Source organism: Molothrus aeneus, unplaced genomic scaffold (genome assembly GCF_037042795.1).
Source record: "Molothrus aeneus isolate 106 unplaced genomic scaffold, BPBGC_Maene_1.0 scaffold_291, whole genome shotgun sequence".
NCBI classification, from domain to species: domain Eukaryota; kingdom Metazoa; phylum Chordata; class Aves; order Passeriformes; family Icteridae; genus Molothrus; species Molothrus aeneus.
The window spans coordinates 47,913-67,204 of NW_027098955.1; the positions used below are offsets into that span (position 1 = coordinate 47,913).

General features: G+C 57.4%; 1 protein-coding gene across 2 annotated transcripts in view; it reads left to right on the top strand.

Moving 5' to 3' along the window:
• The first annotated feature begins 1,013 nt into the window (after positions 1 to 1,013).
• SPTBN4 (spectrin beta, non-erythrocytic 4) overlaps positions 1,014 to 19,292 on the top strand; it is a 36,071-nt gene continuing 17,792 nt past the window's right edge. For both annotated transcript variants that reach the window (XM_066570215.1, XM_066570217.1), the window contains exons 1-17: positions 1,014 to 1,105; positions 2,831 to 3,004; positions 3,082 to 3,173; positions 3,250 to 3,330; positions 3,436 to 3,551; positions 3,777 to 3,889; positions 5,700 to 5,887; positions 7,181 to 7,298; positions 7,378 to 7,536; positions 8,380 to 8,682; positions 8,771 to 8,921; positions 10,091 to 10,961; positions 11,048 to 11,185; positions 11,817 to 12,573; positions 13,586 to 13,788; positions 14,720 to 14,810; positions 19,040 to 19,192. In XM_066570215.1, the coding sequence (XP_066426312.1) occupies positions 2,852 to 3,004; positions 3,082 to 3,173; positions 3,250 to 3,330; positions 3,436 to 3,551; positions 3,777 to 3,889; positions 5,700 to 5,887; positions 7,181 to 7,298; positions 7,378 to 7,536; positions 8,380 to 8,682; positions 8,771 to 8,921; positions 10,091 to 10,961; positions 11,048 to 11,185; positions 11,817 to 12,573; positions 13,586 to 13,788; positions 14,720 to 14,810; positions 19,040 to 19,192 (3,687 nt within the window). In that variant the 5' untranslated portion in view covers positions 1,014 to 1,105; positions 2,831 to 2,851. The remainder of the gene's footprint in view (positions 1,106 to 2,830; positions 3,005 to 3,081; positions 3,174 to 3,249; positions 3,331 to 3,435; positions 3,552 to 3,776; positions 3,890 to 5,699; positions 5,888 to 7,180; positions 7,299 to 7,377; positions 7,537 to 8,379; positions 8,683 to 8,770; positions 8,922 to 10,090; positions 10,962 to 11,047; positions 11,186 to 11,816; positions 12,574 to 13,585; positions 13,789 to 14,719; positions 14,811 to 19,039; positions 19,193 to 19,292) is intronic.

Here is a 19,292-nt window from a genome sequence, read left to right on the forward strand (position 1 = left end):
CCCCAAAAAATCAAAATATTCCCCCAAAAATTCCCAGATTCACCCCTCGGAAAACAAACCCCAAAAAGCCTCGGATCGCCCCCAAAAAATCAAAATATTCCCCCAAAAATTCCCAGATTCACCCCTCGAAAAAAAAAAACAAACCAAAAAGCCTCGGATCGCCCCCAAAAAATCAAAATGTTCCCCCAAAAATTTGGGTGGTTTTGGGGTGATCTCGGTGCCCCCCCAGATGATCAGGGCCCATTGCAGAAGAAGACCTTGACCAAGGGGGTGAACCTGGAGGCTCCTGAGTCCCATGGGGGTCTCAGGCTGGATTTGGGATCTCAGGCTGGATTTGGGGTGGATTTGGGGTCTCAGGGTGGGTTTGGGTGGATTTGGGGTGACCTCGATGTCGCTCCAGATGGGCAGGACCCATTGCAGAAGAAGACCTTGACCAAGGGGGTGAACGCCCACCTGGAGGCTCCTGAGTCCCATGGGGGTCTCAGGCTGGATTTGGGGTGGATTTGGGATCTCAGGGTGGATTTGGGGTGGATTTGGGTGGTTTTGGGGTAACCTTGGTGCCCCCCAAGACGATCAGGACATGGTGCAGAAGAAGACCTTCACCAAGTGGGTGAACCTGGAGGCTCCTGAGTCCCATGGGGGTCTCAGGCTGGATTTGGGGTGGATTTGGGATCTCAGGGTGGATTTGGGGTGGATTTGGGTGGTTTTGGGGTAACCTTGGTGCCCCCCAAGACGATCAGGACATGGTGCAGAAGAAGACCTTCACCAAGTGGGTGAACGCCCACCTGGAGGCTCCTGAGTCCCATGGGGGTCTCAGGCTGGATTTGGGGTGGATTTGGGATCTCAGGATGGTTTTGGGGTGGATTTGGGATCTCAGGATGGTTTTGGGGTGGATTTGGTTGGTTTTGGGGTGGATTTGGGGTGGTTTTGGGGTGACCTCCATGCCCCCCCAGACGAGCGGGACGCGGTGCAGAAGAAGACCTTCACCAAGTGGGTGAACGCCCACCTGGCGCGCGCCGCCTGCCGCGTTGGGGACCTCTACTCGGACCTGCGCGACGGCTTCGTGCTCACGCGGCTGCTCGAGGTGCTCTCGGGGGAGACCCTGGTGAGGAGACCCACGCGGCGCCTTCGTCGTCATCGTCGTCATCGTCATCGTCACCTTCTGCCGTCAGCGTTGCCATCATCATCATCATCGTCATTCTCTGTCACCTTCATCATCGTCATTGTCATTGTCATCGTCATTGCCGCCTTCTGCCGTCAGCGTTGCCGTCATCATCATCGTCATTCTCTGTCACCTTCATCGTCATCGTCGTCATCGTCATTGTCATCGTCATTGTCACCTTCTGCCGTCAGCGTTGCCGTCATCATCATCATCGTCATTCTCTGTCACCTTCATCGTCATCGTCACCGTCGTCGTTGTCATCTGCTGTCAGCATTGCCATGAGTGGTGGCATCGTCGCCATTATTCTCTATGACCTTCATCATCATCGTTGTTGTCATCGTTGTCATCATCATCATCATCATCATCGTCATCATCGTCGTCATCGTCATCCCCTACTGTCATCATTGCCATGAGTGGCATCATCACCATCATCGTCGTCATCATCATCGTCATTGCCATCATCATTGTTTCATTGCCACCATCATCGTCATCATCCTCTACTGTCATCGTTGCCATGAGTGGTGGCATCGTCATCGTCGTTTTGTCATCATCGTCATCATCATCGTGATGAGTGGCATCATCATCATCATCATCAACAGCATGAGTGGCATCCTCACTATCATCATCATCATCATTCTCCTCTGAGGTCATCATCATCATCATCTTCATCATCATGTCCACGAGTGTCATCATGAGCATTGTTACCATCATCACCATCATCTCCATGACTGTCATTATGAGGATCATCATCATCATCATCTCCATGACTGTCATCATCATCATCATCATCATCATGGTGATTGTCGCCATTGCTGAGAGCAGCATCATCGTCTTCATGAGCATCATCATCATCACCACCGTCATCACCACCACCATCATCATCATCACCATCACCATCATCATCATCATTTGCATGACTGTCATTATGAGGATCATCATCATCATCATCTACCATCATGATCGCCATCATCATCATGGTGATTGTCGCCATTGCCGAGAGCAGCATCATCGTCTTCGTGAGCATCATCATCATCACCACCACCATCATCATCATCATCATCATCACCACCACCATCATCATCATCATCTCCATGACCGTCATGAGGATCATCATCATCATCATCATCTACCATCACCATCACCATCATCATCATCATCATGGTGATTGTCGCCATCACCGTGAGCAGCATCATTGTCTTCATGAGCATCATCACCACCACCATCACCACCATCATCATCATCATCATCACCACCACCACCACCACCATCACCACCATCATCATCATCATCACCACCACCATCACCATCACCACCACCATCACCATCATCACCACCACCATCACCACCACCACCATCATCATCACCACCACCATCACCATCATCACCATCATCATCACCACCACCATCATCATCATCACCACCATCATCATCACCACCACCACCATCATCATCACCACCATCATCATCATCACCACCACCATCACCATCACCACCACCATCATCACCACCACCATCACCATCACCATTGCCATGAGCAGCTCCCCCAGTCTGGGTGGAACTGGGACCTCCCCACCACCCCCGGCTCCCACCATCACCAGTGTGGGACCAGCTCTGGTGGGGTGGGGTGGCAGGAGCGCGTCCAAGCCGGGTGTCCCCGCGTGCCCCCAGCCCAAGCCGACGCGGGGCCGGATGCGGATCCACTCCCTGGAGAACGTGGACAAGGCCCTGCAGTTCCTCAAGGAGCAGCGCGTGCACCTGGAGAACGTCGGCTCCCACGACATCGTGGACGGCAACCACCGCCTGACCCTCGGCCTCATCTGGACCATCATCCTCCGCTTCCAGGTGCCACCGGGCTCCTCTCCGTGTGCTCCTCTTGTCCTCCTCCACCTCCGCGTGTCTCCTGACCGTCCCCCCCCCAGATCCAGGTGATCAAGATCAAGACCGAGGACAACCGGGAGACGCGCTCGGCCAAGGACGCGCTGCTGCTCTGGTGCCAGATGAAGACGGCGGGGTGAGGACCTCAGGTGGTGGCGTGGACCCCCCCGGGAGGTCTGGTGACCCCCGGTGACCCCCGGTGTCCCCCGCAGCTACCCTGAGGTCAACATCCAGAACTTCACCACCAGCTGGAGGGACGGCCTGGCCTTCAACGCCCTCATCCACAGGCACCGGTCAGCGCCGGCGGGGTGGACACGGGAGGGACCTCCCGGATGCTGGGGTCACCCTCTGAGGGTTTGGGGCAGGAGGTCGAGGTCACCGTGTCCACCCCACCCCAGGCCGGATCTCATCGACTTCCACAAGCTGACCAAGTCCAACGCCACCTACAACCTCCAGCAGGCCTTCAACGCGGCCGAGCAGCACCTGGGGCTCAGCAAGCTGCTGGACCCCGAGGGTACGGATGGGGTCTGTCCCTCTGTCCATCCGTCCGTCCGTCCGTCTCTCCGGCCACGCGGGGTGGGGTCATCTCCACCGTCCAGGTTTTTTTTTTGGGAGCGAGGTTTTTTTTTTCCTGGGAAGGGCCAAGGTTGATGGATCAGCCCGGCGTTGGTGGGACCATGCCTGGTGCTCCTGGGCTGGAGGTTTGGGGTGGGTCCTGACCTTCTGCCCTCCCCACCAGATGTCAACATGGAGGACCCCGATGAGAAGTCCATCATCACCTACGTGGTGTCCTTCTACCACTACTTCTCCAAGATGAAGGCGCTGGCGGTGGAGGGGAAGCGCATCGGGAAGGTGGGGCTGGACCCAGGTCCTGGGGGTCTCCATCCCCAGCTCCATGGGGGGCCCACCCCATTGTCCCTGGATGTCCCATCATCCCTCTGTCCATCCCTCTGTCCATCCCTGTGTCCATCCCTTTGTCCATCCCTTGTCCATCCCTCTGTCCATCCCTCTGTCCATCCCTCTGTCCATCCCTCTGTCCATGCCTTTGTCCATCCCTTTGTCCATCCCTCTTCCATCCCTCTGTCCATCCCTCTGTCCATCCTTCTGTCCATCCTTCTGTACATCCCTCTGTCCATCCCTTTGTCCATCCCTTCTCCATCCCTCTTCCATCCCTTTGTCCATGGATGTCCCATCATCCCTCTGTCCATCCCTCTGTCCATGCCTTTTGTCCATCCCTTGTCCATCCCTTTGTCCATCCCTCTGTCCATCCCTTTGTCCATCCCTTGTCCATCCCTTTGTCCATCCCTTTGTCCATCCCTCTGTCCATCCCTCTGTCCATGCCTTTTGTCCATCCCTTGTCCATCCCTTTGTCCATCCCTCTGTCCATCCCTCTGTCCATCCCTCTGTCCATGCCTTTTGTCCATCCCTTGTCCATCCCTTTGTCCATCCCTTTGTCCATCCCTTTGTCCATCCCTCTGTTCATCCCTCTGTCCATCCCTCTGTCCATCCCTCTGTCCATCCTTCTGTCCATCCCTGTGTCCATCCCTGTGTCCATCCCTCTGTCCATCCCTCTGTCCATCCCTTGTCCATCCCTCTGTCCATCCCTCTGTCCATCCTTCTGTCCATCCCTTTGTCCATCCCTTTGTCCATCCCTTGTCCATCCCTCTGTCCATCCCTCTGTCCATGCCTTTTGTCCATCCCTTGTCCATCCCTTTGTCCATCCCTCTGTCCATCCCTCTGTCCATCCTTCTGTCCATCCCTCTGTCCATCCCTCTGTCCATCCCTGTGTCCATCCCTTTGTCCATCCTTTGTCCATCCTTCTGTCCATCCCTGTGTCCATCCCTTTGTCCATCCCTTTGTCCATCCTTCTGTCCAGCCCTCTGTCCATCCCTTTGTCCATCCCTTTGTCCATCCCTTCTCCATCCCTTCTCCATCCCTTGTCCATCCCTCTGTCCATCCTTCTGTCCATCCTTCTGTCCATCCCTCTGTCCATCCCTCTGTCCATCCCTCTGTCCATCCCTGTGTCCATCCCTTTGTCCATCCTTTGTCCATCCCTCTGTCCATCCCTCTGTCCATCCTTTTGTCCATCCTTTTGTCCATCCTTTGTCCATCCCTCTGTCCATCCTTTTGTTCATCCCTTTGTCCATCCCTTTGTCCATCCTTCTGTCCATCCCTCTGTCCATCCCTCTGTCCATCCTTTTGTCCATCCCTTTGTCCATCCCTTTGTCCATCCCTGTGTCCATCCCTGTGTCCATCCCTGTGTCCATCCCTTTGTCCATCCCTTTGTCCATCCCTCTGTCCATCCCTTTGTCCATCCCTTTGTCCATCCCTCTGTCCATCCCTTTGTCCATCCCTTTGTCCATCCCTCTGTCCATCCCTTTGTCCATCCCTTCTCCATCCCTTCTCCATCCTTTGTCCATCCCTTGTCCATCCCTCTGTCCATCCCTTTGTCCATCCCTTTGTCCATCCCTCTGTCCATCCCTTTGTCCATCCCTTTGTCCATCCCTTTGTCCATCCTTTTGTCCATCCCTCTGTCCATCCCTTTGTCCATCCCTTGTCCACCCAACTCCCCGGCCTGGCCGGACCCTGGTGACCCCTCCAGCCCCAGGTGGTTCTCGGGGGGTTCCTGCAGGACCTCCAAGCCCACCCCAAACCCCACCAGGTGCTGGACCAGGTGATGGAGATCGCGGCCATCACGGCGCGCTACGAGGCGCTGGCGGCCGAGCTGCTGGCCTGGATCCACCACACCATCACCATCATCACCAACCAGAAGTTCGCCAACTCGCTGACCGGCGTCCAGCAGCAGCTCCAGGCCTTCACCGCCTTCTGCACCCTGGAGAAACCGGTCAAGTGAGGACCTCCTGCGGGGCTGGTGGTGGGGTGGGACCTCAGCCTGCTGCTGCTGGTGGTGGTGGTGGTGGTGGTGGTGGGCAGGTCACAGTTCAACCCAAACTGGGGGCACTGGGACATGGGTGGTGATGGTGGTGGTGGTCATGGTCATGGTGGTGGTGGAGAGGTCCCAGTTCAACCCAAACTGGGGGCAGTGGGACCTGGGTGGTGGTCACGGTCATGGTGGTGGTCATGGTCATGGTGGTGTTGAGGAGGTCCCAGTTCCACCCAAACTGGGGGCAGTGGGACATGGGTGGTGGTCACGGTCATGGTGGTGATGGGAAGGTTCCACTTCAGCCCAAACTGGTGGCAGTGGGACCTGGGGGTGGTGGTGGTGATGGTGGTCATGGTCATGGTGGTGGTGAGGAGGTCCCAGTTCCACCCAAACTGGGGGCAGTGGGACCTGGGTGGTGGTCACGGTCATGGTGGTGGTGGGCAGGTCACAGTTCAACCCAAACTGGGGGCACTGGGACATGGGTGGTGATGGTGGTGGTGGTCATGGTCATGGTGGTGGTGGAGAGGTCCCAGTTCCACCCAAACTGGGGGCAGTGGGACATGGGTGGTGGTCGGGGTGATGATGGGGAGGTCCCACCTCATGGTGGTGGTGATGGGAAGGTTCCACTTCAGCCCAAACCGGTGGCAGTAGGACCTGGGGGTGGTGGTGGTGATGGTGGTCATGGTCGTGGTGGTGGTGGAGAGGTCCCAGTTCCACCCAAACTGGTGGTGGATGGGACCTGAGGGGTGTTGAGGAGGTCCCACCTCAAGGTGGTGGTGATGAGGAGGTCCCACTTGAGCCCAAACTGGTGGTGATGGTGGGACCACAGGGATGGTGGTGATGTCCCAGCTCATGGTGGTGTTGAGGAGATCCCAGTTCAACCCAAACTGGCCATGGATGGTGCCTGGGGGCTGGTGAGGTCCCACCTCATGGTGGTGGTGGTGGTGAGGAGGTCCCAGTTCAACCCAAACTGGCCATGGATGGTGCCAGGAGGTGGTGATGTCCCAGCTCAAGGTGGTGGTGGTGATGAGGAGGCCCCACTTCACCCAAACTGGTGGCGGCGGAACCTGGGCCACGGTGGTGACCACAGGGGTGGTGGTGATGTCCCAGATCATGGTGGTGGTGGTGATGAGGAGGTCCCACTTCACCCAAGCTGGTGGCGGCGGAACCTGGGGCACGGTGGTGACCACAGGGGTGGTGGTGGCGTCCCAGCTCGCGCTGGCGGTGACAGGGACCTCCCCACCGGTGCCACCCCGCAGGTTCCAGGAGAAGGGGAACCTCGAGGTGCTGCTCTTCACCATCCAGAGCAAACTCCGCGCCACCAACCGCAAGCTCTACGTGCCCAGCGAGGGCAAGAGCATCTCCGACATCAACAAGGTGAGGACGTGGAGATGGAGTCCCACCACGCCCCGCTGGGCTTGGGGACCCCCCGTGACCCCGTGTCCCCTCCCACCAGGCCTGGACCTGCCTGGAGAAGGCGGAGCACGAGCGGGAGGTGGCCCTGAGGAACGAGCTGATCCGGCAGGAGAAGCTGGAGCTGCTGGCCCAGCGCTTCGACCACAAGGCCGTCATGAGGGAGACGTGGCTCAACGAGAACCAGCGCCTGGTCTCGCAGGTGGGGTGGGGTGGGAAGGGTCGTGGGGGACCTGGGGGTGGGGCAGTCCCTGCGTGGGGTGGGGGTGAGGAGCGCGGTGTTGGGTGGTGGGACCTCGTTGTGGACGGTGGGAACTCATCGGGGCCCTCCTTGAGCAGGGGAGGGGTGGTTGGACATCTCTGACCTCCTCCTCGAGCATGGAGAGGGGCTTGGACCTCATTGGGCTCCTCATTGGCCATGGAGAGGTGGTGGGACCTCCTTGACCGGGCGAGGGGTGGTTGGACCTTCTGAGTTTCTCCTTGACCATGGAGGGCTGGTGGAACCTCCTTGACCTCCTCATTGACCACAGAGAGGGGGTTGGACCTCATTGGCCTCCTCATTGGCCATGGAGGTCTGGTGGAACCTTCTCATTGACCATGGAGCTCTGGTGGGACCTCCACAACCTCCTCATTGACCATGGAGCTTTGGTGGGACCTCCTCGACCTCCTCATTGACCGCAGAGAGGGGGTTGGACCTCATTGGCCTCCTCATTGGCCATGGAGGTCTGGTGGAACCTCCTCGACCTCCTCATTGACCGCAGAGAGGGGGTTGGACCTCCTTGATTATGGTGGACTGGTGGGACCTCCTTGACCATGGAGAGGAGGTTGGACTTCATTGGGCTCCTCATTGACCATGGAGGGCTGGTGGGACCTTCTCACTGACCATGGAGCTCTGGTGGGACCTCCTTGACCTCCTCATTGACCATGGAGCTCTGGTGGGACCTCCTCAACCTCCTCACTGACCATGGAGCTCTGGTGGGACCTCCTCAACCTCCTCCTTGCCCGCTGAGGACCCCACCCCACCCCTCTCCATCTCCCCCTTCAGGACAACTTCGGCTACGACCTGCCGGCGGTGGAGGCGGCCATGAAGAAGCACGAGGCCATCGAGGCCGACATCTCCTCGTACCAGGAGCGCATCCAGGTGGTGGTGGAGCTGGCCCTGGAGATGGAGTCCGAGGGCTACTACGACACGCGGCGCATCGGCGCGCAGAAGGACAACATCCTGCGCCAGTGGGCGCTGCTGACCGAGCTGGTGCGCGCCCGCCGCGCCCGCCTCGAGCAGAACCTGGCCCTGCAGAAGATCTTCCAGGAGATGGTCTACATGATCGACTGGATGGAGGAGATGCAGGTGCGGCGCCGCTGGAGGAGATTCCGGGCGGCGCCGGCGGAATTCCGGCGGCGCCGGGTGACGCGGGTTGGGTCTTCCCCCCCTCCAGGTTCTTCTGGTCTCCAAGGATCTGGGGAAGCATCTGCTGGAGGTTGAGGACCTCCTGCAGAAGCACGGGCTGCTGGAGGCCGACATCTCGGCGCAGACCGAGCGCGTCCAGGCCCTCAACGCCGCCGCGCTCAAGTTCTCGGAGCTGGAGGGTAACGGGGGCCACCGGGGTGGGTGACCACGGGGTGTTTGGCCTTGGGAAGGGTCTGATGGACCATGGAGGGTCAGCCATGGTTTTGATGGACCTTGGGAGGGTCAGCCATGGTCTTGATGGACCATAGGAGGGTCAGGAAAGGTCTTGATGGACCATGGAAGGGTCAGCCATGGTTTTGATGGACCATGGGAGGGCCAGGCATGGTCTTGATGGACCATGGAAGGGTCAGCCATGGTTTTGATGGACCATGGGAGGGCCAGGCATGGTTTTGATGGACCATGGGAGGGTCAGGCATGGTTTTGATGGACCATGGAGGGTCAGGCAAGGCCTTGATGGACCATGGAAGGGTCAGGCATGGTTTTGATGGACCATGGGAGGGTCAGCCATGGTTTTGATGGACCATGGAAGGGTCAGCCATGGTTTTGATGGACCATGGAAGGGTCAGCCAAGGTCCTGATGGACCATGGAAGGGTCAGCCATGGTTTTGATGGACCATGGGAGGGTCAGCCATGGTTTTGATGGACCATGGAAGGGTCAAGTATGGTTTTGATGGACCATGGGAGGGTCAGGCATGGTCTTGATGGACCATGGGAGGGTCAGCCATGGTTTTGATGGACCATGGGAGGGTCAGCCAAGGCCTTGATGGACCATGGAAGGGTCAGGCATGGTCTTGATGGACCATGGGAGGGTCAGCCAAGGTCCTGATGGACCATGGAAGGGTCAGGCATGGTTTTGATGGACCATGGGAGGGCCATTCAAGATCTTGGTAGGCTGTGGAAGGGTCAACCAAGGTTTTGGTGGGCTATGGAGAGGTCAGCTGAGGTTTGTTGGACCATGGGAGGTTCAATCCGTGATCTTGGTGGCCCATGGAAAGGTTGACCCAAGGTTTTGGTAGATCGTGGAAGGGTCAACCCAAGGTCCTGGTGGGCCACGGAAAGGTCAACCCAAGGTCCTGGTGGGCCACGGAAAGGTCAACCCAAGGTCCTGGTGGGCCACCTACAAGAGTCCCCACAGAACCCATGAGGTTGGAAAAACCCTCTGAGATCTTTGAGTCCAACCTCGGACCAGAGCCCAAAGGGCCACGTCCGGTCCTTTCCTTGGACACCTCCGTGGCCGGTGACCCTCGGCCACCCCCTGCCACCATCTGAGCCCCTTCTCCTGGCCCAGGCTACCAACCCTGCGACCCCCAGATCATCTGCAACCGCGTCAACCACGTCCAGACGTGCCTGGAGGAGCTGGAGGAGCTGGCGGCCAAGAGGAGGAAGGAGCTGGAGGACTCGCGCCAGCTCTGGACCTTCTTCCAGGAGATGGAGGAGGCCGAGGCCTGGATCCGCGAGAAGGAGAAGATCCTGGCGGCCAAGAGCTGCGGCCGCGACCTCAGCAGCGTCCTGACCTTGACCAACAAACACAAGACCATGCTGGGCGAGCTGGGCAACCGCCGGGCTCTGCTCCACCAGACCATGAAGAAAGGCGAGAAGATCCTGGCCAAGAAGTCCTTCAGCTCCGTGGGCATCCAGGAGAAGATGCGAGAAGTCTGCTTGAGGTGGAAGAAGCTGGAGGAGATCACGGGGCTCCACCAGCAGCGCCTGGAGGACGCCTTGAACTTCTTCCAGTTCAGCGCCGAGACGGACGACCTGGTGGCCTGGCTGCAGGACATCTACCGCATCGTGTCCAGCGACGACTTCGGCCACGACGACTACTCCAGCCAGGCCCTGCTGCGCAAGCACCGCGCCGTGGTGGACGAGGTGGAGAAGCACCGCGCCGCCGTCCTGGCCCTGCGCAAGCAGCTGGCGCTGCTGGCCCCCGACCACCGGCAGGGCGTGGACATCCAGATCCGCGTGGTGGAGGTGGAGCAGCTCTACGGCGAGGTGGCCGAGGTGGCCGTGCTGAGGACGCAGTGGCTGCAGGACGCGCTGGCCGTCTACCGCATGTTCAGCGAGGTGCACGCCTGCGAGGTGTGGGTGGACGAGAAGGAGCAGTGGCTGGAGAAGATGGAGGTTCCCGAGGAGCTGGATGAGGTCGAGGTGGTGCAGCACAGGTGGGGTGGGGCCGGGTGGTTGAGGTTTCCTCGGGCGGCTGAGGTTCTCCGTGCTGTGGTGGACCTGCCCGTGTGCTTCTGCGCAGGTTTGAGAGCCTGGACCAGGAGATGAACAGCGTCATGGGGCGCATCCTGGACGTCAACCAGGTGGTGCAGCAGCTGGTGGATGGTGGCCACCCCAGCTCAGACGAGGTCCGGTCCTGCCAGGACCACCTCAACAGCCGGTACGGGCATGGTGGAGGGGACCCAAGGTGGACCTTGACCTTCTTGGGGTCTCTCTTGGTGGGGTTGGAGACTCTCAGCCTGTGGCTCTCCAGTGGTGGGATGTCCCTGTGGGGTCCAGGTGTCCAGGAATGGTCCAAGCCCATCCTGGGGGTCCTGAAATGATCTCAACCTTCTTGAGGTCTCCTTGGTGGGGGCAGCTTTGTGTGTGAGGCTGCCTGGAGACCCCAAAACCTGTGGATCTCCAGTGGTGAGATGTCCCTCCAGGACAATGGTCCAAGCCCATCCTGGAGGTCTGAAAATGAGTCTCAACCTTCTTGAGGGCTCCTTGGTGGGGTGAGATTTGTGTGACCCCAACCCATGGTTCTCCAGTGGTGAGATGTCCCCATGGGTTCCACCTCTTGGACAATGGTCCAAGCCCATCCTGGGCGTCCTGAAATGATCTCAACCTTCTTGAGGGCTCCTTGGTGGGGGCAGATTTGTGTGGGGCTGCCTGGAGACCCCAAAACCTGTGGATCTCCAGTGGTGGGACGTCCCCATGGGGTCCAGGTCTCCAGGCCACCATTCCCAGCCCATCCCTGATCCTGGTGGGCCCCATCCCAGGCCTCACCCCACTCCTGTCCCCGTCCCCAGCTGGAACCGGGTGGTGGAGCTGGTGGAGAGCAAGAAGAGCCAGCTGAGCTCCGTGCTGAAGATCCAGAACTTCCTCCTGGAGTGCAGCGAGATGAAGGCGCAGGTGCGGGAGAAGAGGAAAGCCATCGAGGCCACCCAGTCCGGCGGCAGCGACCTGGGCGGGGTCCTGGCCCTGCAGCGCCGCCTGTCCACCATGGAGGCCGCCCTGGTGGTCCTGGAGCCGCGGCTGGTGGAGCTCCAGCAGGAGGGCGAGGCCTTGGCCGCCGCCCACCCCGGCCGCGCCCTGGAGATCCTGCTGCCCTTCGAGGAGATCAGCGAGGAGTGGGACAACCTCAAGAGGGCCCTCCAAGGCTGCGAGGACACCTTGACCATCGCCGGCCGCCTCCAGCAGTTCATCCAGGACCTGGACAACTTCTTGGGGTGGCTGGTGAAGACCCAAGCGGCCGTGGGCTCCGAGGAGGTCCCCGACAGCTTGGCCGAGGCCGAGAGGCTGCTGAACGTGCACGTGGCCCTCAAGGAGGAGATCAACGGCTACGAGGAGGACTACGCCAAGATCCAGGCGGCCAGCGAGCTGCTGGCCCTGGAGGAGATGGAGGTGCCCTACCTGTCCCTCCAGCAGTGGCTGCAGAAGCTGGACGCGGGCTGGGGGAAGCTCCTGCAGAGCTGGGAGATGAGGAGGGAGCTCCTGGTGCAGTCCCACGTCTTCCACCTCTTCCTGAGGGACGTGCAGCAGTGCCAGAACAGCCTCTACAACCAGGTCTGGGAGCAGCAGGAGGAGACGGTGGGCTGGGAGAAGGTCTGGGGTGGTGGAGATGGTGGGCTGGGAGAAGGTCTGGGGTGGTGGAGAAGATGGATGGGTGATGGGGACCATGGCTGGGAGAAGGTCTGGGGTGGTGGAGATGGTGGGTGGGAGAAGGTCCTGGTTGATGGAGATGATGGATGGGTGATGGGGACCATGGCTGGGAGAAGGTCTGGGGTGGTGGACATGATGAATGGATGATGGATGGGAGAAGGTCCTGGTCAATGGAGATGATGGATGCGTGATGGGGACAATGGTGGGAGAAGGTCCTGGTTGATGAAGATAATGGGCGGATGATGGGTGGGAGAAGGTCCTGGTCAATGGAGATGATGATGGGTGATGGAGACCATGGGTGGGAGAAGGTCTGGGGTGGTGGAGATGGTGGATGGGTGATGGGTGGGAGAAGGTCCTCGATGGAGAAGATGGATGGGTGATGGGGACAATGGCTGGTTGATGGAGATGATGGATGGGTGATGGAGACCATGGCTGGGAGAAGGTCCTGGTTGATAGAGATGATGATGGGTGATGGAGACCATGGGTGGGAGAAGGTCTGGGGTGGTGGACATGATGAATGGATGATGGCTGGGAGAAGGTCCTGGTCGATGGAGATGATGATGGGTGATGGGGACAATGGTGGGAGAAGGTCCTGGTCAATCGAGATGATGATGGGTGATGGGGACCATGGCTGGGAGAAGGTCCTGGTTGATGGAGATGATGATGGGTGATGGGGACCATGGCTGGGAGAAGGTCCTGGTTGATGGAGATGATGATGGGTGATGGGGACCATGGCTGGGAGAAGGTCCTGGTCGATGGAGATGAGTAGAAGAAGATTTTGGGTGGTGGGAACGGTTTGCGGAAGGTCTCGCGCGATGGACTGGGGTGGGAGCAGCTCCTGGTGGAGCTCCTGTGGCACCGAGGTCACCGCCCCAAGGGCCGGGCAGAGCTCACCAGCCCCACCAAACCCTCCCAGGAGACCACCCTGGCCCACGCCGAGCTGCCGGACACGGTGGAAGGCGTGACCAAGGCGCTGAAGAAGCACAAGGACTTCACCACCACGCTGGAGCTGAACCTGCAGAAGGTCCAGCTGGTCCTGCAGGCCGGCGAGAGCCTCCGGCGCCAGCGCAACCTCCACAGCGACCGCGTGGCCGAGGCCATGGAGGAGCTTCGGGCCAAGTAGGTGCCACCGTGGCCTGGAGAGCCCCCGAGCCACCAGGAGCACCCCGGAGCCACCAGCAGCTCCCAGGAACCCCAAAACTCCACCCAGGAACCCCAAAATTCCACCCAGGAACCCCAAATTCCATCCAGGAATCCAAAATTCCATCTAGGACCCCAAAACTCCATCCAGGAATCCAAAATTCCATCTAGGACCCCAAAACTCCACCCAGGAACCCAAAATTCCATCCAGGAACCCCAAAACTCCCCCTAGGACCCATCAAAACCACACAGAACCCCCAAAACTCCACCCAGGATCCCAAAACTCCACCCAGGAACCCAAAACTCCGCCCAGGACCCCAAAGCTCCACCTTGGACCCCAAAACTCCACCCAGGAACCCAAAACTCCACCCAGGACCCCAAAGCTCCACCTTGGACCCCAAAACTCCACCCAGGAACCCAAAACTCCACCCAGGACCCCAAAGCTCCACCCTGGACCCCAAAACTCCACCCAGGAACTCAAAACTCCACCCAGAACCCCCAAAACTCCACCCAGGAACCCAAAACTCTGCCCAGGACCCCAAAGCTCCACCCTGGACCCCAAAACTCCACCCAGAACGCCAAAACTCCACCCAGGAACCCCAAAATTCCACCCAGGACCCCAAAACTCCAACCAGGACTCCCAAAACTTCATCCAGGACCCCAAAATTCCACCCGGGAACCCAAAACTCCACTCAGGAACCCCAAACTCCACCCAGGACCCCCAAAACCCCACCCAGAAGCCCCCAGGAACGAGGACAGGTCGGGATTTTCTGGTGGATCCCAGATGGAACCCCGTGCCTCAGTTTCCCCTCTGATGGGAGGTTCAGGGGTTAATTAAGGGTTAATTGGGGGTCAATTAAGGGTTAATTAGGGGTTAATTAAGGGTTAATTAGGGGGTCACCCCCGGCAGGAGCCAGCGCAACCACCAGCTGGCCCAGGAGTGGACGCGGCGGCTCCAGGACCACCTCGAGCTCCAGAGGTTCCTCCAGGACTGCCAAGAGGTCAGGGCCGGCCTCCCGAGACCCCTCCCCAAAATCCGAGACCCCTCCCCAAAATCCGAGACCCCTCCCCAAAATCCGAGACCCCTCCCCAAGGGCCTCCATGGTGGGGGTGGGTTCTCCTCCAGGTTCTGCTGGGGGTGGCGGTCAGACCCCACCCCTTGGTGTCACCTCCTGGTCCGTGGTGGGCTCCACCCCGGGTCACTGGTGGGGTTTGGGGTTGGGGGGGGGGGAAACCCCAAAAATCTCCCCCAGAGTTGGGCCAGGGGGTCCCCAAGGTGTCGCAGGGGCTCCTCAGCATCTCAGGAGGCTTCGCTGGTGCTGGGGTGGGACCTTCTGTGGTCCATCCTGAGCAGTCGTGACGTTGGTGAGACCCAAACTCGTCCCTCCATGGATTTGGGGTTGGGTTTGGGGGTCTCAAGACCCTCGGGGTTCCTCAAGATGTTCCTCAGAGATGTCCCCCCATGGATTTGGGGTTGGGTTTGGGGGTCTCAAGACCCTCGGGGTTCCTCAAGATGTTCCTCAGAGATGTCCCCCCATGGATTTGGGGTTGGGTTTGGGGGTCTCCAAGACTCCTGGGGTTCCTCAGCATCTCAGGAGGCTTCACTGATGGTCAGGGTGGGACCATCCCAGGAACTCGGTGACCCCAGAGATGTCCCCCCCACCATGGATTTGGGGGTCTCCAAGACCCTCGGGGTTCCTCAAGATGCTCCTCAGAGATGTCCCCCCATGGATTTGGGGTCGGATTTGGGGGTCTCCAAGACCCTTGGGGTTCCTCAAGATGCTCCTCAGAGATGTCCCTCCATGGATTTGGGGTTGGGTTTGGGGGTCCCCAAGACCCTCGAGGTTCCTCAAGATGTTCCTCAGCATCTCAGGAGGCTTCGCCGGTGCTGGGGTGGGACCTGCCTGGTCCATCCCAGGAGATGCCTCAGCCCCAAGATGTCCCCCCATGGATTTGGGGTTGGGTTTGGGGTGAATTTGGGGGAATTTAGGGGCGAATTTGGGGTGGAATTTAGGGGGGATTTTTGAGGTGAATTTTGGGGTGGTTTGGGGGTGGATTTTGGGGTGGTTTTGGGGGATTTTGGGATGGATTTGAGGTGGATTTTGGGGTGGTTTTGGGGTGGATTTGGGGGTGGTTATGGGGAATTTTGGGGGTGATTTGGGGTGGAATTTAGGGGGGTTTTGGGGGATTTTGGGATGGGTTTTGGGGAATTTTGGGGGTGATTTGGGGTGGAATTTAGGGGGGTTTTGGGGGGTGAATTTTGGGGTGATTTGGGGTGGAATTTAGGGGGATTTTGGGGATGGATTTTGCATGGATTTGGGGTGGTTTTGGGATGGATTTTGGGGTGGATTTTTGGGGTGATTTGGGGGTAGAATTTAGGGGGATTTTGGGGATGGATTTTGGGGTGGATTTGGGGTGGTTTTGTGGGGATTTGGGGTGGTTTTGGGATGGATTTTGGGGTGGATTTGGGGTGAATTTTGAGGGGATTTTGGGGGTGAATTTGGGGTGGATTTTAGGGTGCATTCGGAGCAGTTTCGGGGTGGATTTTGTGGGGATTTTGGAGTGGATTCGGGGTGGATTTTGGGGTGAATCCGGAGCAGTTTGGGGGTGGATTTTGGGGTGAAGCCGGGGCAGTTTTGGGGTGGTTTTGGGGTGGATTCGGGGTGGATTTTGGGACGGATTTGGGGTGGATTTTGTGGGGATTTTGGGAGCGGATTTGGGGTGGATTTTGGAGTGAATCCTGAGCAGTTTCGGGGTGATTTTGGGGTGGATTCGGGGTGGATTTTGGGGTGAATCCGGAGCAGTTTTTGGGGTGCATTTTGGGGTGAATCCGGGGCAGTTTTTGGGATGATTTTGGGGTGAATCCGGAGCAGTTTTGGGGGTGATTTTGGGGTGAATCCGGGGCAGTTTGGGGGTGATTTTGGGGTGGATTTTGGGGTGCATCCTGAGCAGTTTTCGGGGTGATTTTGGGGTGGATTTTGGGGTGGATTTTGGGGTGCATCCTGAGCAGTTTTCGGGGTGATTTTGGGGTGAATCCGGGGCAGTTTTTGGGGTGGATTTTGGGGTGAATCCTGGGCAGTTTTCGGGGTGATTTTGGGGTGAATCCGGGGCAGTTTCGGGGTGATTTTGGGGGGGATTTTGGGGTGCATCCTGAGCAGTTTTCGGGGTGATTTTGGGGTGAATCCGGAGCAGATTTCGGGGCGCATTCGGGGTGGATTTTGGGGTGATTTTGGGGCGGATTCGGGGTGGATTTTGGGGTGATTTTGGGGCGGATTCGGAGCAGTTTTTGGGGTGATTTTGGGGCGGATTCGGGGCATTCCGGGCTCGGCGCCGCTTCCCGCGCCGCTCCGGGGATTTTTTGGCCGCATCTCCTCGGGCTCATCCGGCGCTCGCGCTCCGCCCGGGATCTGCTGCATCACGGCCGGGAGAGCCCGCGCCGGCCTCTTCATCCTCACCCTCCTCATCCTCGTCCGCCTCCTCCCGCAGCCTCCGGAGCCTTCCTCTCCCTCCTTCGCCGCCATCCTCATCCTCCTTCTCCTTCATCCTCCTCCTCCATCACCTCCATCCCCCTCCTCCTCCTCCTCCTCCTTCCTTCCTCCCCCTCCCTCCATCTTCATCCCCCCCTCCTCCTCCTCCTCCATCCCCCTCCTCCATCCTCATCCTCACCCCCCCTCCCCCGACCCTCCCGACCCCAAATCCGCCGCTTTTTTGGGGAAAAAAAAAGGGGGGGAGGGGGAGGGGGAGGGGGCTCCTCGCGCCTTTTCCGTTTTTTTAATTTTTTTTTGGGGAAGGGGGAGGGGAAGGGGGGGGGGCTCGGTTATTTTTGGGGATTTTTTTGGGGGGATTATTTTGGGGGTCCCCTCCGGTATTTTTGGGGTTGTTTTGGGGCTCCCCTCGCCGATTTTTGGGATTATTTTTGAGGTTTGTTTTTTTTTTTGGGGGGGGGGTCCCTCGTCTATTTTTTGAATTTTTGCGGGCTCCTCTCCCCTTTTTTTTGGGTTTTTTGGGGGAAATCTGGGGGGGTTCCTCTCCCCCTTTCCCTCTTCTCTTTTTGGGGCAAAAAGGAGAAAAGAGGAGGCCCCTGAATTTATTTTTGGAGGGGGGGGGAATTTTATTTAATTTTGATTTATTTTTTAAGGAAAAAAGAGGAAGCCCCTGAATTATTTTTTTAGCCGAGGGAGGAAATTTATTTAGATTTTTATTTTAGAAAAAAAAAAGAGGAGGCCCCTGAGTTGTTTTTTTTTTTTTTTTTTTTGGAAGGGGGGGTAATTTATTTTAATTTTTTTTTTCAGAAAAAAACGAGGAGAATCCTCCCAATTTTTGGGGTTTTTTTTTCTTGAAGGAGGGGGGGGCAATTTATTTTGATTTTTTTTTTTAGAAAAAAAGAGGAGGTTCCTCCCGAATTTTTTTTTTTGGGGGGGGAGAATTTATTTAAATTTTTTTAGCAAAAAACGGGAGGCTCTTCCCAATTTATTTTTTTTTTGGGTGGGAAATTTATTTAATTTTTTTAGCAAAAAAGAGGAAGCTCTTCCCAATTTTTTTTTTTTTTTTTTGGAAATTTATTTAATTTTTTTTTTAATCAAAACCAGGAGGCTCTTCCCAATTTATTTTTTTGGGGGGGGGGGGGAAATTTATTTAATATTTTAGCAAAACAGAGGAGAATCCTCCCAATTTTGGGGTTTTTTTTGGAAAGTTTTTTTTTATCAAAAAAGAGGCGGCTCTTCCCAATTTTTGTTTTTTTTGTGGGGGGGGAATTTATTTTAAATTTTTTAATCAAAAAAGAGGCGGCTCTTCCCAATTTTTTTTTTTTTTTTGTGGGGGGGAATTTATTTTAATTTTTTTATCAAAAAAGAGGAAGCTCTTCCCAATTTTTGTTTTTTTTTTGGGGGGGGAAATTTATTTAAATTTTTTTAATCAAAAAAGAGGCGGCTCTTCCCAATTTTTGTTTTTTTTTTGGGGGGGGGGAATTTATTTTAATTTTTTAATCAAAAAAGAGGCGGCTCTTCCCAATTTTTTTTTTGTGGGGGGGAATTTATTTTAAATTTTTTAATCAAAAAAGAGGCGGCTCTTCCCAATTTTTTTTTTTTTGGAAATTTATTTTAATTTTTTTAATCAAAAAAGAGGCGGCTCTTCCCAGTTTTATTTGGGGGGGGGTAGGTGGGTATATTTTATTATTTTACATTTTTTTGGGGGGGGGTCCCAAAGCGGAGCGCTGGCCGTGCCCCCGCAGCTCCATGCGTGGACCCGCGAGAAGGCGCTGATGGCCGGGGACCCCTCGCGGGACCCCCCCCCGCGGGACCCCCCGCCCAAGCCGTGGCTGCAGCACCCGGCGTTCCTGGCCGAGCTGGCGCAGAACCGCGAGTGGCTCCAGAGGATCGAGAAGGTTCCATGCGGGACCGGGGGGGGGGGGGGGGGGGGGGGGGGGGTGATACCGGCGCGCTGCCCCTCCCCCCGCCCTCCCCCCCCACGCGCGCGCGTTGCTG